The sequence below is a fragment of the Neovison vison genome, chromosome 6 (assembly GCF_020171115.1).
Source record: "Neovison vison isolate M4711 chromosome 6, ASM_NN_V1, whole genome shotgun sequence".
Classification (NCBI taxonomy): Eukaryota; Metazoa; Chordata; class Mammalia; order Carnivora; family Mustelidae; genus Neogale; species Neogale vison.
Genome location: NC_058096.1, coordinates 69,530,343 through 69,556,817, shown reverse-complemented (window position 1 = coordinate 69,556,817; position 26,475 = coordinate 69,530,343). Strand labels below are relative to the sequence as shown.

Genomic DNA, 26,475 nt, shown 5'->3' with positions numbered 1-26,475 from the left:
TGTACTAAAGACTGTGTACACTTCCTATTTCCAAAAATGATTTTAGGCAACTAGGAAAACTGAACCCATAAACTATGAACAAAAAGAGAATTGACGAAACAAGGAATCTGGGATGATAAATAAAACTGAGCACAAGATTTCACCTACAGTTTTCCTGACAGTTAAGACAAAAAGAGAAACTTACTAATACTATACGATGTTGACCATCCCAACAAAAAGAAATGTGATAATAAATTGGAAAAAAAAAAAAAAAAAAGAAATGTGACAAGAAAACTTCTTTTCTTGACAGGGTCAAATGTATTATTGGGTATTTGAATTTTGAAAAGTCAGAAATAAGAGGAAAAAATAATGACATCTTAAACTTCATCGACATGTGTGGAAATTAAAGAGTTTTGGAATCCAACTTATTAGATCATCAGTTTGAAATCTGAACTTACAAGGCACTCCATCAAGATCATCATCAAGGCTCTTTATAGGGACCCCATCAAGATCATCAATGGGAGTAGCATCAATAGGAATTCCATCCACATCTTCTAGAGGTGCACCATCAAGCTCTTCCTCAATGGGGGCACCATCAAGGTCATCTGGTACATCCTACAGAAACATACACACTATTGTTAACATTTTCCTTTGCTCACTAGTCATATTGCTATAAGATTAATTTACAATATGAGGAAGCTGAGAGGCAACGTGGGGGGTTTGTGGGGTAGGAAAAGAATAAATGAAACAAGATGGGATCAGGAGGGAGACAAACCGTAACAGACTCTTAATCTCACAAAACAAACTGAGGGTTGTGGTGGGAGGGTAGGGAGAGGGTGGTTGGGTTATGGACACTGGGGAAGGTATGTGCTATGGTGAGTGCTGTGAAGGGTGTAAACCTGGCAATTCACAGACCTGTACCCCTGGGACTAATAATACATTATATGTTAATAAAAAATTTTTTTAAGATTAATTTGCAATCCAATACAAACCAACCAGCTGGATACCAACATTCCCAGGTACAAAGTGAGGACATATCTAGGATATGATTTATCCTCCTATCTGACAAAGAAGCAGTCATTCTTTCATTATTTATGAAATATCTATCAAGTGTTTACTGAAACCAGGTATACCATGTAAGGGACTAACATACAATGATGAGCAAAAATGAGTTTGTTCCCTTGGTCGTTCCTATAACAGGGCTTATTAAAATATTTTTTGCGGGGGCGGGCGGGGGAAGGCAGGCATATATATTATCACAATATGCAGAGAACCATTACCGTGACTGCTACAACAAAGAAGTATATCATACTATTCAAGCATGTGATAAGTATGTTTCACCTAAAGAGGTCTGAGAAGGCTCAATGCGGTTATGCTTAACTGACATCTGAAGGATCTCAGATAAACAGGAAATGTTTCAGAGAAAGGGAGGAAAATTTACAAAGGTCTATGGTAGAAGGAAACGCATATAAGAAACTGAAATGAGGACCATGTGCTTGGAATAGGGGGGCCAATTAGGAGGATCTTGTAGGAGTGAAAGTGAAAATACAATTGGATTAGGATGGTAGAAATGAATATAAAGGATTCACGAAATACTGAGGACATGAAAAGCCAACAGAATCACGATGAACAGAATCTGCTATCATTGTGGTACATCTCTTCATGTACATATTTATTTATATAGCTACTTTAATAAAATTAAATCGTGCTGTATACAATGCTCTACCACTTCTTTTTTCTACTAATACATTATCTATCTTTTCATGTCATTAAATAAAACACCAGTCGATAGAAATCAATACATGGAGACCAAATGAAAATTTAAAAAAAAAAAGTTCAAAATCTTTAGGACATAGCAAAGGCAGTTTGAAGAGGGAAGTTTGTATCAATACAGGCCTACCTCAAATAAACAAAGAAAAGTCTCAAATATACTATCTAACCTTATATGTGAAAGAATTGGAAAAAGAAAAACAAAGCCCAAAGCTAGTAGGAGGAATAATAAAGATGAGTAGAAATAAAACAGAAACAAAAAGAAAAATTAAAATAAATCAATTAACCCAAGTGCCAGTTCTTAGAAAAGATAAACAAAACTGATAAACCTTTAGCTACTCATCTAGAAAAAAGAAAGGACTCAAATAAATAAAATCAGAAGCTTCCTGAAGCAGAAGTAACAACCAACACCAAAGAAATCAAAGCATTATAACCAAAGCATTATAGGATGAAAAATCATCTGCCAACAAACTGGACAATAGAGAAGAAATGGGTAACTTCCTAAAACATACAATCTTCTGAAACTGGAATCAGCAATCAAAAGCCTCCAAACAAACAAAAGTCTAGGGCCAGGTGGCTTTCCAGGTAATTTTAATCTACAGATGCAATGTAATCTCTATCAAAAAACCAACAGCATCGGGAGGCCTGGGTGGCTCAAGTGGTTGGGCTGCTGCCTTCATCTCGGGTCATGATCCCAGAGTCCTGGGACTGAGTCCCACATCCAGCTCCTTGCTCAGCGGGGAGCCTGCTTCTCCCTCTTCTCCCTCTGCCTGCTGCTCCCCCTGCTTGTGCTCTCTCTCTGTGTCAAATAAATAAATAAAATCTTTAAAAAAAAAAAAACCAATAGCATTTTTCACAGAACTAGAATAATCCTAAAATTCGTATGAAACCACTAAAGACCTCAAATAGCCGCAGCAATATAAGAACAAGGTGGAGGTATCGCAATCCCAGATTTCAAGATATACAAAGCTATAGTAACCAAATCAAGATGGTATTGGGGTGCCTGGGTTGCTCAGACAGTTAAGCGTCTGACTCTAGGTTTTAGTTCAGGTTGTGATTGTGGGACTAAGACTGGCATCAGGCTCCACGCTCAGCAGGGAGTTTGTTTGTCCCTCTCCCTTTGCTCCTCCCCCTGCTCATGCTCTTTGCTCTCTAAAATAAAATTTTTAAAAAAAAAAAAAAGGGGGGGGGGGAGATGGTACTGGCACAAAAACAGATGCACAGATCAACAGAACAGGATAAATACCCAGAAGTAAACCCATACCTAGATGGTCAATTAGTCAACCACAAAGGAGGCAAGAACACATAATGAGGAAAAGACAGTCTCTTCAACAAATGAACCTGAGAATACTGAATAGATACAATGCAAAAACACAACAAAACAAAACAAAACAAAACCACTTTCACACACCATACACAAAAGTCAACTCAAAATGAATGAAATACCTAAATTTAAGACCTGAAACCATGAAACACAGGCAATAATCTCTGGGGCACTGGCCTTAGCAATGTATTTATGGATATGTCTCCCCAGGCAAGGGAAACAAAAGTGAAAATCAACTACTGGTTTTTGATTTTGATGAAGTCCCAAAAGTTTATTTTTGCTTTTGTTTCCTTTGCCTTTGGAGACATATCTTGAAAGAAGTTGCTGTGGCTGATATCGAAGAGATTACTGCCTATGTTCTCCACTAGGATTCTGATGGATTCCTGTCTCACGTTGAGGTCTTTTATCCATTTTGAGTTTATCTTTGTGTACGGTGTAAGAGAATGGTCGAGTTTCATTCTTCTACATATAGCTGTCCAGATTTCCCAGCACCATTTATTGAAGAGACTTTTTTCCCACTGTATATTTTTTCGTTTTGTCGAAGATTAATTGACCATAGAGTTGAGGGTCCATATCTGGGCTCTCTACTCTGTTCCACTGGTCTATGTGTCTATTTTTATGCCAGTACCATGCTGTCTTGGTGATCACAGCTTTATAATAAAGCTTGAAATCAGGTCACGTGATGCCCCCAGTTTTATTTTTGTTTTTCAACATTTCCTTAGCATTTCAGGGTCTCTTCTGATTCCATACAAATTTTAGGATTATTTGTTCCAGCTCTTTGAAGAATACCGGTAGAATTTTGATTGGAATGGCATTAAAAGTATAGATTAGACATTTTAACAATGTTTATTCTTCCAATCCAAAAGCATGGAATGGTCTTCCATCTTTTTGTGTCTTCTTCAATTTCTTTCATGATTGTTCTGTAGGTCCTCGAGTACAGATCCTTTACCTCTTTGGTTAGGTTTATTCCCAGGTATCTTATGGTTCTTGGTGCTATAGTAAATGGAATCGATTCTCTAATTTCCCTTTCTGTATTTTCATTGTTAGTGTATAAGAAAGCCACGGATTTCTGTAAATTGACTTTGTATCCTGCCACATTGCTGAATTGCTGTATGAGTTCTAGTAGTTTGGGGGTGGAGTCTTTTGGGTTTTCCATATAAAGAATCATGTCATCTGCGAAAAGAGAGAGTTTGACTTCTTCACTGCCAATTTGGATACCTTTTACTTCTCTTTGTTGTCTGATTGCTGTTGCTAGGACTTCTAATACTATGTTGAACAAGAGTGGTGAAAGTGGGCATCCTTGTCTTGTTCCTGATCTCAACGGGAAGGCTGCAAGCTTTTTCCCATTGAGGATGATATTTGCTGTGGGTCTTTCATAGATAGATTTGATGAAGTTCAGGAATTTTCCCTCTATCCCCATACTCTGAAGCGTTTTAATCAGGAACGGATGCTGGATTTTGTCAAATGCTTTTTCTGCATCAAGTGAGAGGACCATGTGGTTCTTCTCTCTTCTCATATTAATTAGTCAACTACTGGAACTATACCAAAACAAACCTTTTGCACAGAAAAGGAAACTATCAACAAAACAAAGAGGCAAGCTACCAAAGGGGGATGATGTTTGCGAATGAAATACCCAGTAAGGAGTTAATATCCAAAATATATAAAGAACTTATACAACTCAACACCAAAATAAAACAAATAATCTGATAAACAAATGGGTGAAGAAGCTGAGCACACATTTTTTCAAAAGACAACAGAGACTGTCAACAGACACATGAAAGGAGACTCAAAATCACTAATTATCAGAGAAATGCATATCAAAACCACAAAAAGATCTATCACCTCAAACCAGAATGGCTAGTATCAGAAAGAAAAGAAATAACAGTATTGGCAAGGATGTGAAGAAAATGGAACCATCATGTACTGTTTGTTGGTGAGAATGTAAACTGATGCAACCACTATGGAAGACAGTATGCAGATTCCTCAAAAAACTAAAAACAGAAATACTATATGGCCCAATAATTCCACTGGTGGGTATCTACCCAAATAAAACAAAAACACTAATTCAAAAAAATACATGAACCCTGATTTTTATTTCAGCATTATTTATAATAATAGCCAAGATATAAAGATAACCCGAGTGTCTACTGATAGATGAATGGATCAGATGTGATGTACACACACATACACAAATCGTTGTCATCAAAAAGAATGGATTCTTGCCATTTGTGACAACAGAGATGGACCTAGAAGGTATTATGCTAAATGAAATATATCAGAGAAAGACAGTATGATTTCACTTATACATGGAATCTAAAAACCAACCAAAACAAAAAACAAAAAAAACCCGACTCTTAAACACAGAGAACTGGTAGTTGTCAGAAGGGAGCAAAATAGCAAGGGAAACAAGGGCAAAAATGAACTATTGGGATTTCATCAAGATCAAAAGCTTTTGCACAGCAAAGGAAACAGTTAACAAAATCAAAAGACAACTGACAGAATGGGAGAAGATATTTGCAAACGACGTATCAGATAAAGGACTAGTGTCCAAAATCTATAAAGAACTTAGCAAACTCAACACCCAAAGAACAAATAATCCACTTAAGAAACGGGCAGAGGACATGAACAGACATTTCTGCAAAGAAGACATCCAGACGGCCAACAGACATATGAAAAAGTGCTCCATATCACTCGGCATCAGGGAAATACAAATCAAAACCACAATGAGATATCACCTCACACCAGTCAGAATGACTAAAATCAACAAGTCAGGAAATGACAGATGCTGGCGAGGATGTGGAGAAAGGGGAACCCTCCTACGCTGTTGGTGGGAATGCAAGCTGGTGCAACCACTCTGGAAAACAGCATGGAGGTTCCTCAAAATGTTGAAAATAGAACTGCCCTATGACCCAGCAATTGCACTACTGGGTATTTACCCTAAAGATACAAACATAGTGATCCGAAGGGGCACGTGCACCCGAATGTTTATAGCAGCAATGTCCACAATAGCCAAACTATGGAAAGAACCTAGATGTCCATCAACAGATGAATGGATCAAGAAGATGTGGTATATATACACAATGGAATACTATGCAGCCATCAAAAGAAATGAAATCTTGCCATTTGCAACAACATGGATGGAACTAGAGCGTATCATGCTTAGCGAAATAAGTCAAGCGGAGAAAGACAACTACCATATGATCTCCCTGATATGAGGAAATGGTGATGCAACAAGGGGGCTTAAGTGGGTAGGAGAAGAATAAATGAAACAAGATGGGACTGGGAGGCAGACGAACCACAAGTGACTCTTAATCTCACAAAACAAACTGTGGGTTGCTGGGGGGAGGAGGGTTGGGAGAAGGGGGGTGGGGTTATGGACACTGGGGAGGGTATGTGCTTTGGTGAGTGCTGTGAAGTGTGTAAACCTGGCGATTCACAGACCTGTACCCCTAGGGATAAAAATATATGTTTATAAAAAATAAAAAATTTAAAAAAAAAAAAAAAAAGAAGGGAACAAAATAGGTGAAGAGGATTAAGATATACAAACTCCTGTAACAAAGCAAATAAATCACAGAGATTTAAAAAACAGCATGCGGAACACAGTCAACAATACTGTAGTAACACTGTATGGTAACTATACTTATCATGATGAGCATCAAATAATGTACAGAACTGCTGAATCACTATGCTATACACCTGAAGCTAATAGAAAACTGAATGTCAACTATACTTCAATTAAAAAAAAAAAAATGCAGGTATTAAGGGGAAAGAAACCCAGTCACCCAGTTTTCACATAAGGTCACAAAACAGAATTCCTATATACATCATTCCATCTTCCGGGCTCTAGCAATTCCAGAAACAAAAATCCACAAGTTAGTGATAAACAGTAGGTATTTTTCATAAAGAAATGTCACATCCATAACATACCACACCCCCATAGCATCTCCAGAAATAAATTCTAAAATAATCAAACAAAGACACTGAGTACATACCTCTGTTTCCTTTTCTTCAATAATATTTACAAGTCCTAAGAAAATATTTTGTAGTTTGATCAAAAATGGTTCTGGATAAATTGCCCAATCCTCCCATGCTCTGAAGCAGGTCATTACCCGTTGCTAAATAAGTAGGAAAGAGACAACAAATTATTAATTAGGAAAACACGTCTCAAACTTCATCTCATGAGAAGAGCCATGACAATTTGCTGAATTTTCCTTTAAACCAACATCCTTGATAGAAAATAACTATCATATTTTTAAAAAAATCACAAAGTCACCTTCTAACTAAATGGGAATAAAATCAGAAATAAATATAACGAGAAAGCAACAATAACTCTTTTGCTCCTGACCACCTAAGATCAATGTCCCCTACCACTAGTGGTACAAGAGGCCCCATCTGGGAATAAAAACTTAGAAATTTATTAAAATTGGTACTAAGGTAGTTCTGACCCAAATTCTTTTATGGTCCAATGATGTACTTCCCTGATTATGACTAAGACTTTTTCTCTGTCCCATCCCTGAACTTTTCTATAAGCTCTGATTTATGGTCAAAATTTAAGGTCAAAAAATTTTTAAAAGGAGTTGTTTAAATGCTCTAAATGGTGGGGTCATTAGGCATCTTCCCAGTCTAAAAGTTTCATTAACAGAATTCTTCCTCTCATGAAAGCAGTATCTATTTATTCCATTATATGCAAGGTACTTTGTTTAGCTTTCCTTAACGTTGGTCCACAGCTAAGAGATTATAAAAAGTAACTAATGTATCTTCTAAACATGAATAACTAAAATTGTGTTTCTACTCCAGCCTAATTATACATACCAGTACAAAACAAGTGATGTTTTGAACGGTTTTTTGTGAAAAAACTAGTATGTAAAACATTTAAATGTAAGACTTCAAACTAAAACACCCAACAAAATAACACTACATAACATATTTCAAACTTTCAGGATTTTTGGTACTGAAGATGAAATGGCAGTAAATTTTAAAGCAATAATTTCTGAAAGATTAATGTTATGTCTTATACTTGTCCTATGTACTTTTCTAGCCCTCCAATGTGCTTGCCAGCCCCTACCACATTTCACACTAGGGAAAAAAAAAACAGTAAACATACCTTAAAGTTTTCAGACTGTAAATGGCCTTGAATTGTACGATAGGTAGCATTGAGGTCTGAAAATATCTGACATAACTTTGTTTCAAAACTGAAATTCAAATAATACATATTTAACAGAGTTTATTTAAAAACCTCTATCTACTTCAGCATGCTATCCAATGAAAACCTCTCCTGAACTTAAAAAAAACGTATAAATAAATTAATCAAGTAATTCTTTAAAAATAAAGAACTAAGTACCTAAACTCTTAAAACTGTAACTGAACTCTTTATTCTGAGTTATTCTCCTGCAAAGAATTAGTTTCCTCGATTAACAAGAAACTACATTTTGGATACTTTATGCTACCTAAACTGATCTCTTTATGCTAGGAAAAGCTGAGTTGTCCGAGGCAAAAGAAAAAGAAAAGACCTAATAACAACTAAGGTTAGGATCCACATCTCCAAATTTCATTTCAGAATCAGCTCTTAGAAGAAAGTTTCCCTGATTCATAAAATAAACACCAAAAACAAATTCTGAAGAAAAATTATATATTAATTACAATAGAGCAACATAATTTCCTATTGACTAGGAAAACAATCACTGTGAACTACAAAATGATCAAAAGAGAACATAGATTCTATAAACAGTTTATATTCTATCTTTGGTCTCTTCCCTTATGTTTGCCATTATTTCTATTGTTTCAGTTTATTTACTACACAAGTGGCTAAATATGCAATAAAGTTTTTTTACCCTTATTTGTTGTAATTTATCAAGAAACTGGTATGAAAACTTTCCAAACATTTGCTTAAAGTGGTTTAATGAATGCAACCCAATTTTTTAGAAAACTCTATTAAACTAAGAAGAAATACAAATTATTTCTTATCACTGAAACTATCAATTAACCAAAAAAAATCCTCTTCTCTGAATTCCTTACCCTTAATGTTTTATTTCAGGAATATCATCTTACACCATTATACTTACAATTTTCTATAATATGAAGCATTGGCAACTTTGGCTGAAGAATTATACAAAACATCAGAAACCAAATATAATCTGGCAATCTAGAATACCAAAAGATAACATAAGAGATTAAAAACAAAAACCCATAGCAAATAATGTATCTAGAAAAAATTCCATATTGAAATTTTTTGCCATCAGTGGCATACAGCTAATGTTTAGCTATAATACTAACAGCTAATTACAGGAGTTAAGAAATTCAACATTACCAAAGCCACTACTTTGACAAGGATAAAATATGTTTCAACCTGTTGATAACCTGTGTACTGATTAACATAACAAGTTTCCCCAGACAGGAGGAAAATTAGACTGCATGGGAAAGATCTCTTCGGTCAAGTTCTTCATGCAAAAACAAAATAAAAAAACACCAATTTCAATAAAAAAGAAGTCAACCGTTATCTCTCTTTTACTTAAATAAATGTTCCAGAAAGAGAAATCATTCCCATACCTTTTTGGGGAGGGGTGTCTTTAAGATGGACAATGACTCAGTAATGCAATCCACTATTTCTTCGGCAGCTTCAGCATTATTAAGACAGAAAACCATTGCATCTCCAATATCATTTTTCCTTGGAGTTAACCCCCGCAGGATTTCTTCTAATTTGTCCCTCTGTCTGAATACAAATGTTTTTAACTTACAAATATTTACAGATAGAAACTTCAAATGCATTATAGTTTCTGCTCACAAACTAATTTCTTTAAAACCCACTTGGATAGAATTCTGAAGACTAAATTGATGAATTCTGATTTTCAAGAGTATTTGAGTTTCCTAGTCCTATTATCCCATTACAGTGGGGGAGGAAGGGAAGCCTTCATGTTTTTTACTCTTGAAGTCAGTTACTTCAGCACTTCTGCATCAGATCAGAAGCAGGTTAAAGCCGGTGGTGGCAAACTTCGCAAAGAATCAGACAGTAAATATTTTGGGCTTTGCAGGTCATACTGACTCATAGTTACTTGACTCCACTGCTATTAACACTAAAGCAGCCATAAACCATATATAAAAGGCAGTTGGGGGGGAGGTGTTGGCAGGGGGCGCAAGAAGTGTAGAGAATGACTGTGATCCAATAAAACTACAAAAACAAGAGACAGCCAGATTTAGCCTACAGACTGAGCTTGAAGACCTGGGCAAAAGTAATAAGGAAAATACATCTTCAGAAGCAAATATGCTTCAAATATATATAGCTCTCCATTAGCAAAGGCTCTCACAAACAATGCACCAGTGCAACTAATACTAAAATTTAGACTATGAAGTGGAGTACATAATCCTACATGCCATGATCTTTTAGTCAATTTCTCCCCATGAGGTATACAGAACTTCCTTTTAATATTTAATAGTTATATTTGTTTCTGCTTCTTAAACCAGACTAACTTCACTGTACCCATACTGACTGAACACTAATAAGTATGTTCGCATGGTGTCCAACTCTTGGGGAAGGACTCTGCATAATCAACCATCTGACTTCACAAAGCTCCACAGTAATTTTTTCCTCTTTAATGTTGCATTCAGGGAGGCTAGAATTCTAAAGATCCCAAGACAATTTCTGTAAGAGTCACAAGTATTCCACTACTAGAGAATCATTACTTAAGAGATTATCACTGTCTTTTATCTGCAGGAAGAGACAGAAGTCAATAGGACACATACTTACACTTGCCAAGATTTTTAAAATAACTAAACACATGTATTTTAAAAACAGTCACAAGAAAAAACATTTTATTTTAGGGTTAACATCTTAGTAATAAGATCACTAATTAACACAATTATTAAAGCAACTTTTCTTAATATGTAACAGGAAAAGAAAAAAATTCTTACTCTTCCTTAAGTGCTCCCTTTTTACTTGGCTCCTCTACAAAAGCTTCTGTTTCTTGCTCTTCTGACATCCCATGCAGGTATGGATTTAATGGTGGTGGCCTCCAAAAAGATCCATTTTTGAACATACGAAAATCCTCTGTCCGCCACTTAGTCGGAGAATCTCCCTAATAAATGTCCAGAATGTTACTAGGCAAAATACCTCAGAGTCAAAATTAACAAAGTAATTGATTCCACTTGCCTGCAGAATAGAATAAAGCTTCCACCTATAGTAAACATGGGCTGGTGTCTGGTTTTCAAATAAGAACCTAAAACAAAACAAACAAAAAAATAAATATATTCTTTAATAAAGAAGCGTCTTCATGTAAACATAAACAAATGAGAAATACTATCTGCCTACCTCATTTGAAGTAAAACCAAAAGCAAAGATCACTGAAGAAAAATCCTCATCCACTGCCTTCTGCCATCAATCCTCTTCCTCACCCTAGCCCCTACACTGCCTTTGTGACTGACATTAACACTCAGGAGGCATGTACATATCTTATTGAGTCTTACAATTTTATTGAATGCTTAGAAGTCAGATATTATACCTGGCGATAGGTTTTCCCAAGATAGAAATTTCAAAAGTAGTGGTTTTTAAATGACTTAGTAGTGCTAAATGAAATGTCTTAGACACCGTATCTGTTAAGAAGATAACCAATTTTCTACAAAGCTCTATTGTTCTACTATGAATGAGTCAGTGAAAACCATGAAGAGTAGTGTCTTCCTCCTAGAGGAAGAGGAGTAACTTAAATGTTATTTAAGTAGCCTAAATCAAAATCAGACATAAAACTGACCCAAGTACATCCTAGTCTAATTACTAAAACTTCCTTCTCATTCCATTGCAAAAACAACTCCATACTTTTAGAACTTTATTCTCCAAAATATTTTCAGCTCCAAAAAATAAGTAAAAAGTATTTCTTAAATGCAAACCTGAGGATAAAAAATTGTGGTAAATACATGTAATGGACTATTATTCAGTTTTATTTTTATTATTTTTTTTTAAGATTTTATTTATTTATTTGACAGAGAGAGATCACAAGTAGACGGAGAGGCAGGCAGAGAGAGAGGAGGAAGCAGACTCCCTGCTGAGCAGAAAGCCTGATGCGGGACTCGATCCCAGGACCCTGAGATCATGACCTGAGCCGAAGGCAGCGGTTTAACCCACTGAGCCACCCAGGCGCCCTATTATTCAGTTTTAAAAGGTAAGGAAATTCTGACACACTCTTCAACATGGATGAACCTTGAAGATATTATGTTAATTGAAATAAGCAAGTCTCAAAGTACTAAATGATTTCACTTATATGAGGTAACTAGAGTAAACATATTACAAGAGACAGAAAGTAGAATGGGGGCTACCAGAGGCTGGAGGACCCAGGGAATGGGGAGTTATTGTTCAAGAGGTACAATTTCAGTTAAGGGAGATGAGAAAATTTCTGGAGATAGATAATGGTGGTGATTTTCACAAAAATGTGAATGCACATGATGCCACTCAACTATACCTGTTAAAATGGCAAAAACAGCACATTTTCTATTATATGTATATTTTACCACAATAAAAAAATGCACACCTGAACATAGGATTGTTGATTTCTCTGTTCATAATCATAGCTTCAAACATTGGCCCTTCACGTACAACAAACTCTATCATTCGGTGTATCAGGGCGAGCAAATTCCTACAACAACAACACAGTTAAAGAAAATGGATTCAGACCTACCACTATATAAAACTATACTTGACCTAAGTTACTATAATTGTGCAGAAAAAGATTATCCTGCTGACTAGTACAAAATTTTATACCTGGAGCATATGTTAATGCCTTGTGCATTAAGAGGGAGTGGGTCAATGGGGATAAGGTAGCAGGAGGGGAAGGGAAGATGAAGGGAGGGAGGGAAACCACAACACAGCTTCATAGCAATAAAGATTTTTTTCTAAATGCCACTTAATTTTATTTTCCAAATGCAAAACATTAAATTATGAATCACAACTAATTGGAAAGCTGCAAATATATAAAATGAGTAAACTTAGAGCTTACATGTTATCAAAGCCATCTAAAAACATACACACTATCTCAGTTTTAAAAGAAAATACTCCTAAACCAAGCACTTTTGTGGTGGTATTGAAATGTTATATACATTACTATAATTTAGAAAAAATGCAAAACTATTTAACAAGTTTAAGGCCTGATTTAATAAAAAATCCATCCAACTCTTGTGCTTTTCTGGTACACATACAGCAGATGGAGTTTTTATTGAATCTGACCTTTAATGAGGCAACATCCCTTTGGGTCACACTTCAAACTAGTTCACACAACTCATCACATGTATAATTCTGCCTGCGTACTATGACTCAATGAAGCAATTATATTGCCAAAGCCTTAAATGGAGTCCTCTTTCCAAAATATTCCAAAATAAGGGACATGGTGAGATGCCTCTCCCATTTTTCATAATAATTACTTTCCAATATTTAAGCCAAGAAGAAACCTGTAACTTTTTAGTACAGTCATTTTATTGGTTGGGCTCATAGAAAATCTTTATTTTTAAAATCTAGGTCCTAAAATCATGTGATTTAAACACTATTTTAGATACTGATTACAACATCAAGCAAAAATGACTCAGCTTATTATAAGCTGCTTTTGATTTCTCACTTCACCAGTCCCCCAGCATATAGACTAGGCAAATAGCAATTGGGAAAAGCAAAAGGATATTGGCTCTTGGTACAAGGCACACACCAAATTACACCTTTAGCATTCCCAGCTCAAATTAAGTTCATGTAATTGCTAGAATATAAATAAATATATAGTTATAGAATAAGACATTGTTTTGGCTCTATAATGCCCTGCTTCAGAGTACATAAACAATAAAGTAATTTATTTCATGGTCATTGTAGTTATTTTCTCCCATTTCAAACAAACCTACTTAAATGGACACTAAAATCTCTATATAGTGAAAAAAAATTAATTTTTTTGACCTTCTCTAGGTCAAAAAAATTATATGAAAGTTTAAATCTTTAATATAGGGGAAACTATATATTTAAAACTATTAATTCAACCTCAAATTGTTAAAACAAAAAACCAAAAGCAACACTTAACTTTATACCTAAAAATTTCTTTTCTTTCACAGAAGTACTAATTATTCTGCAAATATGCAGTTCTTGTTACCAAATGACAATGTATTCTGAGCATCCATATAGTTAATGATACTATTTTGAGGGAAGGGAGATAAAGGTAAGCTATGATTCAGTTCCAAAACTCCCACTGGTATGTGTCAAATTAAAGTGAAGGGAAATTTTATATAAATATCGTAATATATAAAATGAATTACTGGAGAACAAATACTATCATCCAGAAACTTGTATGAATTAAGTCAAATGCAACTTGACTTGAATATTATAAATTAAAAATGATTTAGCAAGTTTAAAACAAAGGATTCATTGTAATGGTGAGTTAAGACTTTTCAACAAAACGTATACTCAAAATTTAGTTTAGAAATAAGCTGAGCCACATGTAAAGCTACTATGGAATATGCTTTTTGAATACTACAAAAATACTTTCCTGTGAATGCTTTATCAGTGGAAAAATAACCCACTATAGTTTTAAACAGGCTTGTAAACTGATAAAATGTATTTTTAGAAAATTTAAAAAGTTTTTCATGTGATTATTTAAAATCAAAATCTGACAATTAGTTGTTGCTAACCTGAATTCAAGATTATTAAAAGAATTGTAATCACAATTTTTTCCTAAAGACTGTGTATTTAACATCATTCTTAAAAGGGTGACTTTTCTACCAGAATGAAACAGTGTAGTACAAAAAGATGATATATTTTAAAGTGCATTATTTTATTTTAAAATGGCATATCTTACTCTGGGCAACAATAACCAAAAAAAAAAAAAATTGTCTCTCAGTTATAATAAAACCACATTTATTGGAGTCGATCGTACCAATGTCTGGTCAAAAACTGTATACTTTCCCAATCCATCCCATGATGTTTTCCTGGTCCCCCGCTGCCGCAGACAGTTCAGCTGGTGTTGCTCACCAAGGCCAATGTCAAAGAGAATTTGGTATTCTTTTGTGTTCATTTATTATTCAACCAGTGTTGTGTTCCTGTGTTTGGGAAAAGGCTTAGCTTGACTGAGCAAGAGCATACCTAGAGCATGAATTCTTCTGCTTTATCATTACGTTGAAAAAGAAAAAAAAAAAGAAAATAAAAGAATTCCAAATACCTTTTGTGACCATGAAAAAAATTTTCTAGCCATGTTCAATGTTCATAAGGATAATAGGAATTCCTAATCAATTAGAAAAAAAACAAAGCTATGCTCTTCAGTAAGGAGAACTCAAACTAAGGTTACATATTAAACACAGATCATTCAGGAACCAAGACACCCTCCCCCCCCACCCAAAAAAAAAGGTTGGGTCAAATTGCAACATTACATACAATTTAAGATACATTTAAAACACCTACTTTCCCAGCACAATAGTCTAGTATTATTAGACTAACAACTCCAGATTAAATCTATCAAACACATTCTAACTACTAATGCTATAAAATTCCCTACTTTGGTAGCAATAAAAACAAAAAGATAATGACATAAAATTGCAATATACTAGAGTTAGTCAAATATCCCCCCCAAAAAGTACTGGGAAGGAACCATTGCTCAGTCAAGATATTACCTTTTCCTGAACACCATTTTTTTTTAATTCAGAAGGGGATATTGTCTATATTTAGATCAGTAATAATAAAGAAAAACATGTACCTTTCTGTTGGGATAACCACTTTGACTATGGCTTGCGACAGAGTCTGTATATGAAGTCACATCAGATAATAAACATAGAATATGTGAGTATTGTTAACAAGTAACAAGCAAAAATATACATAATGCATTGAAAACACTACACATCTAATCACAAGTTTTGCAGGCAATCACTGCATTTGAAGTAATTATACACTAAGCAATTACATAAATGCAAATGGATGTGTTCAGTGAACAATAAATGTTCACCAAATGCAAAGAATCAGAACATTCCTGCCAGAATGCACATCAATGCACTGAAATAGGTACTACACTGAGAATTATCAGATAAAGATTTTAATTTGTGAAATAATTAACTGTTTGCCTCTGACCATACAGTTTGCTACTTTGTTCCCAAGCCTTTAAAACCAGCCCTGTCATTTTAAGTGTAATTATTTCATAACAGAACCAACAAATTCTTATAAACTTGAAATTAAGTTGGTTTTGTGTTTAATAAAAAGAAAATACTCACCCTTTGCTTTTACTAGAGTAGTTAACTGCTTTTTAAAAAAAAACACATATGATCTCAAATACTCTAATACCTCAGATCTTGAGAACTAAGTTAGCTAGCAGCCATCCAAACAGTTTAACTATTTAGGTCTTTCTAAATGAAAAGTCACTTAACCAAATACAAAGTAACACGTTCTCAGAACAAAGTAAATTTAGATACTGCACTTAAGCAAACCTGGATATAATAGTGGACAAAGAAAAAAAAACTTAAGTGGTCAAAAAAGGAATGGTAGCCACAAATAAAAATATGACCTAGTATTTCAATACAGGGTTTCCATGGGCTAAGGCAGGGAACACATCTACTTATTTCTTAAGAGTTGTCAAACAGAATTACACACACATTTTCTATAAAATTATTGAAAAGAAATACTACCACAGATTTAGTATTTACAAATTAGATGCGGCCCTATGTACATTTTTTAAATTACCTTCTCAAAATCCTCCTTGTTTTTAGGTGGCGGTAACATTGGAGCATTGGGGTTTTTTAACCTCTCTCTAGGCTGCGCATTAAAAGGCAGTCCTGATGGAGGTGGGGGAAGCGTATGTTCCATCATAGAAGGCGGAATGTATATTGGATGTGGAGGAATAGGCACAGCTTTACCCCAACCTAACTTCATTTCAAATGACATAATCATCTTTCCTGCAAAAAAAGAAAAGAAAGGTCACCCTGGTAATTCTCAAAAGAAAATAAAAGACTTCTGTTAATTTGCATTAATTCCCATGTTTAACCTTCCCATTTTTGGTCCATTTTTTCCCTAGAGTTTTTATACTTTTCAGAACCAGAAAAAAACCTGAATTCTATAGTATACAATAGAAACTTTCTTACCATTTAAATTTTTTAAAGCTCTTTCAGCATCTCTTCTATTCATAAAAGCCACAAAGCCACAATTTCTCTCTCTTGCTCTTTCTTCATCAGTTCTAGGCCACATAATTTTCACACTGGCTAATGGTCCAAATCTTCCAAATTCTTGACAAAGCATTTCTTCATTCATCTATTTAAAGGCATAAAAGAAAATGAATACATAAATAAAAAGACATGAGTTTTTTCAATACGTAGAAAAAAAGGGGAAAATCTATGCAACAGAAAGCAAATTTTTACAAAATGAAGAGTGAGATATATTAATGCTACAATTTTCCATTCAAGTACTAGGACCCTATAAAGGTAAAAACCTTGCCCTCAAGGGACATTCACAAATATTTTCATACTAGAAACACAAATAAGTGTTCAAGGTGAAGAGGCTGGGTGGCAAAAGAAAAAGCACATATCTACATCCCCTCCTGCTCCTTCTGAAATCCTGCATCTAAAATAAGCTGTTCTTCACCAGTGGTTTGTTTCAGTCAGCTCTGATTATCCCAATTAAGGCAAAGAGAAAGTATATGTTGCTGATGAAAGTTTAAAAAAAAGGGGGGGGGCACCTGGGTGGCTCAGTGGGTTAAGCCGCTGCCTTTGGCTCGGGTCATGATCTCAGGGCCCTGGGATCAAGTCCCGCATCGGGCTCTCTGCTCAGCAGGGAGCCTGCTTCTCTCTTTCTCTCTCTCTCTCTGCCTGTCTCTCCATCTACCTGTGATTTCTCTCTGTCAAATAAATAAATAAAATCTTAAAAAAAAAAAAAAAAAGCACCTAATCACTTTTTCCCCCCAGCACCCAACATAATTAAGAAGAGAGAAAAGAGAAAACAGTAAATACCCAATGAGGTCCAAAATATATACAATTATGGGTGCCTGGGTATCTCAGGGGTTGGGCATCTGCCTTCAGCCTCAGGTCACGATCCCAGGATCCTGGGATGGAGCTCCATGTCGGACTTCTTGCTCACCAGGGAGCCTGTTTCTCCCTCTACCTCTGACCCTTCCCACTGCATGTGTGCACGTGTGCACACACACATACTCTCTCTCAAATCTTTGGGGGAGGGAGACCTGTAATTTTTAAAAAAGAGCATACTATGTATACCCACCACCATTTTCCCCATAACACAAGTAACACTGAAGTAAGGAAAAGAATTCAAATATAAGACAGAAGTACAAATTACTAGCCTGCTACAATGAAGAGAAAACAGAAAAAGGACGTCCATTAAGGAAGCATGCTATGCATAAGAGGGTAGTCTCAAAAGAACACTGTCAACCACTGGTCACATCCTGATTTGATAAATAAAATCAGTATACAGTAAGACATTTCAAATTCAGATAGTCTAGTTACAGAAAGGGGAGATAAGCCCTTAAGAACTGTAGCAAGACAATACCAGTCCACACCACTAAGGCTCAATTTTCTAAGATAATTTTTAAGACTTCAGTAGCCTTTAGGTTTCACCGAACTTGCTTACTTCAGATTCTTGACTTTATTTTTTACTGGCAAAGTAGTTTCCTTCCATAATTATAAAGAATATGAGCCAACATTCATCTAACTTTTCTAAGATTACCTGTGGATTAATGTTTCCAAGATATAAATTAGTAGTGCTTGGATCTCCTACATCATGTGAGCCAGGTGCATAATCATCAAGAACTAGGACAAAGAGGGATAAAAAAATTATAACCTGCAAAATACAAGGTTTGGACAATTTCTATTAATTAAAAAAGCAAAAAACTGTATTACCACCAGATGATCTATTTCTTCTTGAAGGCGCATCCACTTTAAAAGAGGGAAAAGCAAACGTCTTAGTTTTTAGAATAGTTAATCACAAATATAAACATTAAAATAAATGCCACTTACTAGAACGACGCTGACCATCAGAATCTGACTGAGGTGGCTCAAATCGGCTTAACCTGCCTTTTGTTTTATGTCTCTCATCACGCTCTTCCTGAATTCTGTTGAAAACATTTATAATCACTAATAATGAGGTAAAACTTATTTATTCACATTTATTAAGAATACAGCTTATCCAGGTACTATGTTCATATAACTTGAAATACTTTTGAGTAATTAAATGCCAGTACCAATAACCAAGATGAAAGAATCCCTCAGCTATAACAATCATAAGCAAATTTCTGGTATGTCATGCAAGCATTAGAATACAAAGCTCACTTCTAAGGTGAGAAGAAAATTCAACAATAAAACATTAAAACAAACTGAATTTGTTCTTTCTTGGTTAAGTCTGCTCACTCCTCAGTAACTGTATTTTTTCCACTGCAAACAGGACTCCGGCCATGAGATAAATCAATTGAATTGCATCCATATTATGCTACCAACCTAGATGCTGGATGAAATGCTAATTCATTTTCAAACATACCCTAAAAAAAAAAGAAATCACTATAATTTCTAAAACAACCTCATCACAGGTTAAGGCCTTTAGTGATAACTAACTGGTACTCTACATTCTTCATACCTGCTTCTCTAAGTATCAGCTCAAAATACCTATGACAGCCATTCTTCGCACTATAAAACTTACTGTTTCAATTCTTCTTTGAAGAGTTCCAAATTGCTTTTTTTCTTTTCCTTCTCCCCTTTCTTCAGTGGCTATGAAGGATATGACAAGTTATACTTCAAACAAAACATGGTCAAACAAAACTAATGGTTCAATAATCAGATCATCTTAAATAATTTTTGAGTACCAATTATGTTCTAGTTATTTAAATTAAAAAGAATGTCTCTGTTCTCACTGTACTTCCTTTTCTCTTCAATTAAGAATTTAACAATTCGATTATTAAGGAAATTAAAGAAAATGACAACGAGTAGTCTTAAAGTAAAGGAACCATAAACTTTATCTCCCAAATGCCTGTGATACTTGGGCCTCAATATTGTTAAAGGAAGCAAAACTAAAGAACATAAAGTAACTGAACTGCCAAGTGACTGCCATGAGCAACCATTGAAAATATGCACTTCTTCAAAACAGTCACCTTAGGAGGACTATGAATTATTAAAATAATCAGTAACATCTTGGAACGCCTCTTTTAAAACTGCTTTTGAGATCCCTTTCTTAGAAGTGCCAAAATAATTCAATGGGGGAAAAACAGCCTTTTTTTTTCCCCCAGAAACAGTGTGAGAACAATCGAATATCCACATGCAAGAAAAACTGAAGTTGGTACTCTTCTCCACACCACACACAAAAATTAACTCAAATGATTCACACACCTAAATTTAAGCACGATAACTATAAAACTCTTAAGAGAAAAACATAGGAATAACTCTTCATGACTTTGAAAGAGGCAATGGTTTCTTATATATGACATCAAAAGCACACCTGACATAAGAAAAAAACTGATAAACTCAACTTCATCACAATTAAACTTTTGTGTTTCAAAGGATACTATCAATAAAGGACAAAGACAACTCACAGAATGGGAGAAAACATGTGCAAATCGTATAGCTGATAAGAGACTTGACTCTAGGAAGTGGAAAATGCAACAGAAAAGACAACAAATAGCCCAACTAAAAAATGGGCCAAGGATCTGAAAGACATTTCTCCACAGAAGACTACAAATGGATGATAAACACATAAAAAGATGTCTGACACCATTAGGGAACTGCAAATCAAGACCACGATAGGTACAAATTCATACTCACTATGACTAAAATTTTAAAAACAGACAATTTTAACAAGTGTTGGTAAAGACATGTAAAAATTAGAACCCTTGTAATGATGCTGATGGAACTGTAAAATGGTACAGCTAACTTAGAAATGAATTTTGGCAGTTTCTCAAAAGGTTCAACAAACAGTCGACCATTTGACCCAGCAATTCCACTTCTAGGTATATGTAAGAGAACCGAATACATACGTCCACAAAAAAGGCCTACGCACAAATGTTTATAGCAACATTATTCATAATGGCTAAAAAGTGGAGACAACCCAAATGTCAAGTGATAAATGGATAAACAGTATGTGCTATACCCATAAAACAGAGTATTATTTGTCTATAAAAGAGAATGAAGTACTACTATATGCTAGAATACAGATGAACCTTGAAATATTATCCTAAGAAGTCAGAAACAGAAGGCCACATGTTATATGATTCCATCTGCATGAAATGTCCCAAATACACAAATCCAAACAGGCAAAAGGTAGATTAGTGGTTGTCAGAGGCAGGGGATGACTAAAAATAGTTGTAACGTTTCTTTCTGCGGTAATAAAAACATTCTGAAATTAGAGATTAGTGATTGTTGCACAAATGTGAATACACCTTAAAAAAATAGCTGTACTTAAGAATAAATTTTATGGTATGTGAATTACATCCCAATAAAACTGCTTTTTTCCACTGCCTTCAGAGCTATTTTAAAAGTCACAAAAGAAAAGTCAGTCTCACCATTCAGTGTAATCATATTTCTTGACCAAGTGTGGCTCCAAATGACATGACTCACATCTACCTTCTAACCCCCATGAAAAGTCCCCACCATTTTCTAACATTGAGAATATTTAGAAGAAAGTACCACTAGTTGACACTAATTCCAAAAATGTTCTAGGCAAAAGATACATTATCGGAATACATATAGTCTTCCAAGATAACTGCCACTACACATGCTGATATTATTTAAATACCTCAGTTCAGAATTGCTTAAAAAGACAATCTCATTATATTTATACCTAAAATATAATCAACCTTTTACTTATTATGCCTAAACACCAAAGGTTCACTGCTCAAAGAACATGAAAAGAGGGGCGCCTGCGTGGCTCAGTGGATTAAAGCCTCTGCCTTTGGCTCAGGTCATGATCCCAGAGTCCTGGGATCGAGCCCCGCATCAGGCTCTCTGCTCAGCAGGGAACCTGCTTCCTCCTCTCTCTCTGCCTGCTTCTCTGCCTACTTGTGATCTCCGTCTGTCAAATAAATAAATAAAATCTTTAAAAAAAAAAAGAACATGAAAAGAATACTGTCTACATACTGTACTCTAATCTGCTCAGCAGGGAACCTGCTTCCTCCTCTCTCTCTGCCTGCTTCTCTGCCTACTTGTGATCTCCGTCTGTCAAATAAATAAATAAAATCTTTAAAAAAAAAAAGAACATGAAAAGAATACTGTCTACATACTGTACTCTAACTTATTATCAATTCTCTAGGAAGATTAAACACCAAAACTCAACATCTACTCCCAAAATAATTAAAAACAAGAAACCAAAGTCCTGCTTACAGTGGAAGTACTAAAAAATCATTGGCAGTATCATCTCTGAACATAAAAAGTCACTTATCTGGGTATGACTTACAGGTTTTTTGGTTTCTATCACAAGAAGAGATGGTGGTCTTTCATTGGATGACTGATTTGGAGGATTTTTTTGATCTGCAAATCTTGAAGAGGGCTTATAAATTTTACCTCTTTTTTCATCTGTTTCATGTTCTTCTGAAATTTAAAATAGTTAATTTCAAGACTAATTTTTTAAATTATTTCATATTATTTATCATTTTTATTTAAAAATAAACAGAAATTAGTAAAACGCTTTAAGCACTAAGATATATCACTACTGACAAAATATGAAGTTAAATTCATATTACCACCTTAACTCTCAAAAATACTAATAAAACTATGAAATATATTAAAATTTTTGCAAAGTGTTTCGCTGTATTCAACAATGAAAGATACTATCTAAATTATCTGGCTCAAATTTCTCATTAATATACATCTGGCCACTTATCCTACTAATTAATAATTAGTATCAACACTAGAGGGTGCTGATAGAAAGGAAATGTGAAATTCAAAAGACAACAAACATATTTCATAATTACCTACAGTCATTCTACTAAGACATTTTGGGTTTGCTCAAGGACTATGATAGTCACACTAACCTTTAGCTGCATTAACAACACCTCCACGCACAAATGTCTTCACTTTATTGCCATCACTCCCCTCAAAAGCGGCAAGAAATTCCTCATATATCTCGGCAGCTGCCTTTTCATCTTCCTAAAAACACATGAAAATATTAATACCACTTTGTCTGAAAAATATTATTGTAAACAGGGCAAAACTCATTAAGGAATAAGTAAACAAAATCTTTCCCTTCACTGGGAAAAGCAGGTTAGGCAGTCCTAATAGGTAATACCTAATCTTTAGCAGATGTTAGATACTAATTAACCTTGAAACTAAGAGAGACTTTGATCAAAAAAATAAATAAATAAAATCTTAAAAAAAAAAAAAAAAGAGAGACTTTGATCCTTCATTGGCAATTTGTGGAACTAGAAAAGGACCCACTAAGTAAATTTGTTTAGAGACATCAAGAGTCAAACTACAGGACAACTATGTAAAATATATTACTCTTTTAAGGTTTTTGACGTTTCCAAAGCATGATGGTTTAATTCAGTGGTAATAAAGATTTCCTTCACAAACCAAAGACATGAATATCAAAAGTTGAAGCAGCAATTAACTCCACAGTTGGCATTAGGAAAAAAGCTCAAAAGAACCTTAACAATTTCAATTATAACTCTTAACAATGTCCCCAAAACATGTATGCATAAAAGGCCAATGGAACAGACAAAAAATAGAGACGTAAATCCAATAACACTTGGAAATTCAGTATTCAATAAAAGAAGCATCTCAAATCAATGGAGAATAGAATGACTTTTCAATGAATGATGTTGGGCTGACTATTTGAAAAAAAGATAAAAATGAACAAATTAAAAAAAAGATAAAAATTACCAAGAGAAACTGCAAATGAATCAAATTTAATTTTTTTAACCTGAAACTTTTTTTTTTTTTTAAGATTTTATTTATTTATTTGACAGACAGAGATGACAACTAGGCAGAGAGGCAGGCAGAGAGAGAAAGGAGGAAGCAGGCTCCCCGCTGAGCAGAGAGCCTGATGCGGGGCTCAATCCCAGGACCCTGGGATCATGACCTGAGCCAAAGGCAGAGGCATTAACCTACTGAGCCACCCAGGCGCCCCTTAACCTGAAACTCTTTAAGGGACGCCTGGGTGGCTCAATCGGTTAAGCATCTATCTGCCTTTGGCTGGGGTCATGACCAGAGTCCTGGGATCGAGTCCCACATCAGGCTTCTTGCTCAGCTAGGCGCCTGCTTCTCCCTCTGCCTGCCATTCTCCCTACCTGTGCTCTCTCTCTCTCTCTCTGACGAATAAATAAATAAAAATCTTAAAAAAAAGAAACTACTGGGGCACCTGGGTGGCTCAGTGGGTTAAAGCCTCTGCCTTCGGCTTGGGTCATGATCCCAGGGTCCTGGGATCGAGCCCCACATCGGGCTCTCTGCTCCGCAGGGAGCCTGCTTCCCTCCTCTCTCTGCCTGCTTCTCTGCCTGCTTGTGGCCTCTGTCTGTCAAATAAATAAATAAAATCTTAAAAAAAAAAAAAAGAGATGGGGGACAAGATGGCGGGGTACTAGGAAGAGGCGTCTTTTCAGCTGGTACCCCAAAGTGAGCTGATTACCTACCAAAGAACTCTGATCACCCATGAAATCAGCCTGAGATCAGAATTATACACGTCTGGATCTCTACAGGGGCAGAAGACGCCAGTGAGCAGGTAAAGCGGAATGGGAACGGCGGACTGATATCGGAAGATAAACAAAAGGGGGAGGGAGCCACCAGAGGCGACCAGTGCAAAAGTAATACCCCGATACGAGCGAGAGTGCCCTGCGTCTGGGGACCAGCATTAACTTGGAGACTGGTTGAAAGCACTCCAAAGAGCAAAGGATCGCGGGGGCAAATTGTGGGAATCAGGGCGGCTAGGGGGCAGAGAGAGTGGAGAAACCGGCTCCTGGTCCCTAAGCCGCCAGCGCGCCCCAGAGCGCGGGGGTTCCGGCTCCTGTGAGGGGATGGGAGCTGCGCCCGTCTGCAGAACACGCGCTAGCCCTACCACAAAGTTTGAGATGCGCGCGCACGTCGCTCCAGCTCTCCTGGGTTTCTAAGGCCCGGAGGCGCTTCTTGACCCGCACCATTGTTTCAAAGTCTAAGCCGAGTGCGCGCGAAACTCTTCAAAGGCGCGCAAAAGCCCAGCCTGTGGCTTACGGACCAGCGCCCCGTTCTCAGTGCCCCAGATGCGCGCCAGACGCACAGCCGCCTCTGAAAAGAGGTGTGCGCAAGCCGGGCACTCCCAGCCCGGGCCGGCGGCAAAATCTCAGTGTGCGATGGCTGCTTGGAACCTCTCTGGCGGTCAGGAGCTCCCAGACAGCCGCCACTGCCTTGGCTTTGGGGACGAGCAAAAGATCCTGCGCCCCCAGGGTCTGCAACTTGTAATCTGCACTGCCAGCATCCAAGGGGGAATTTATTCAGCTTCTGCACCCAGACTGAGGCTTCTCTCTGAGACGGAGATCAGGAAGTGTTCCAGGGTGCACCTTGACTGCACCAGAGTTGATACATCCAGCTACATCTGTTCAGTCTTCTCCCACCAAAATGACTAGGAGGAGGAATGCCCAACAGAAGAAAAATACAGAGGATGGACCTTCTGCAATAGAGCTAACGGCTATCAACATAGACAATATGTCGGAAAGAGAATTCAGGCTAACAATTATCCAGGCAATAGCTAGGTTGGAGAAAGCCATGGATGACCAAACAGAATTGATTAGGGCCGAACTGAAAGCCACCAGACAGGATGTTCACAATGTTAGGGCGGAGCTTAAAGCTACCAGGGAGGAGGTCCACAATGCTCTCAATGAGTTCCAATCCAATCTAAACTCTCTCAAAGCTAGGGTAACTGAGACAGAAGACAGAATTAGTGATCTGGAAGACAAACAGATAGAGAGAAAGGATCAGGAGGAAGCCTGGAACAAACAGCTTAGATCCCACGAAAGCAGAATTAGGGAAATAAATGATGCCATGAAGCGTTCCAACATCAGAATTATTGGAATTCCTGAAGGGGAGGAGAAAGAAAGAAGTCTAGAAGATGTCGTGGAGCAAGTCCTTCATGAAAACTTTCCGAATCTCGCGAATGAAACCAGCGTTCATGTACTAGAGGCTGAACGGTCTCCACCCAAGATTATACACTCCAAAAAAATATCACGACACCTGATAGTCAAATTGAGAAATTATAATTGTAGGTATAATCTCTTGAAAGCTGCCAGGGCAAAGAGGCTCCTTACTTACAGAGGGAAGCCCATCAGAATAACGTCAGACCTGTCCACAGAGACCTGGCAAGCCAGAAGAGGCTGGCAAGATATATTCAGGGCACTAAATGAGAAGAACATGCAGCCAAGAATACTTTATCCAGCAAGACTGACATTCAAAATGGATGGAGAGATAAAGAGTTTCCAAGACCGGCAAGGCTTAAAAGACTATGCAACCACCAAGCCGATACTGCAGGAAAT

General features: G+C 36.3%; 1 protein-coding gene across 4 annotated transcripts in view; it reads right to left on the bottom strand.

The window, feature by feature from the left end:
- Positions 1 to 26,475, bottom strand: part of LOC122908570 (U2 snRNP associated SURP domain containing) — a 62,525-nt gene that overhangs the window by 16,357 nt on the left and 19,693 nt on the right. For 2 of the 4 annotated variants that reach the window (XM_044251547.1, XM_044251549.1), the window contains exons 5-21: positions 23,014 to 23,128; positions 22,437 to 22,570; positions 19,695 to 19,762; positions 19,019 to 19,113; positions 18,902 to 18,937; positions 18,729 to 18,811; positions 17,141 to 17,306; positions 16,743 to 16,954; positions 15,769 to 15,812; positions 12,586 to 12,690; positions 11,217 to 11,283; positions 10,979 to 11,142; positions 9,620 to 9,782; positions 9,136 to 9,215; positions 8,178 to 8,265; positions 7,066 to 7,188; positions 438 to 594 (exon numbers count right to left, since the gene is read on the bottom strand). In XM_044251547.1, the coding sequence (XP_044107482.1) occupies positions 438 to 594; positions 7,066 to 7,188; positions 8,178 to 8,265; positions 9,136 to 9,215; positions 9,620 to 9,782; positions 10,979 to 11,142; positions 11,217 to 11,283; positions 12,586 to 12,690; positions 15,769 to 15,812; positions 16,743 to 16,954; positions 17,141 to 17,306; positions 18,729 to 18,811; positions 18,902 to 18,937; positions 19,019 to 19,113; positions 19,695 to 19,762; positions 22,437 to 22,570; positions 23,014 to 23,128 (1,900 nt within the window). Of the gene's footprint in view, positions 1 to 437; positions 595 to 7,065; positions 7,189 to 8,177; positions 8,266 to 9,135; positions 9,216 to 9,619; positions 9,783 to 10,978; positions 11,143 to 11,216; positions 11,284 to 12,585; positions 12,691 to 15,768; positions 15,813 to 16,742; positions 16,955 to 17,140; positions 17,307 to 18,728; positions 18,812 to 18,901; positions 18,938 to 19,018; positions 19,114 to 19,694; positions 19,763 to 22,436; positions 22,571 to 23,013; positions 23,129 to 26,475 lie in introns of those variants that run through there. The other 2 variants (XM_044251548.1, XM_044251550.1) reach the window with 2 other exon arrangements.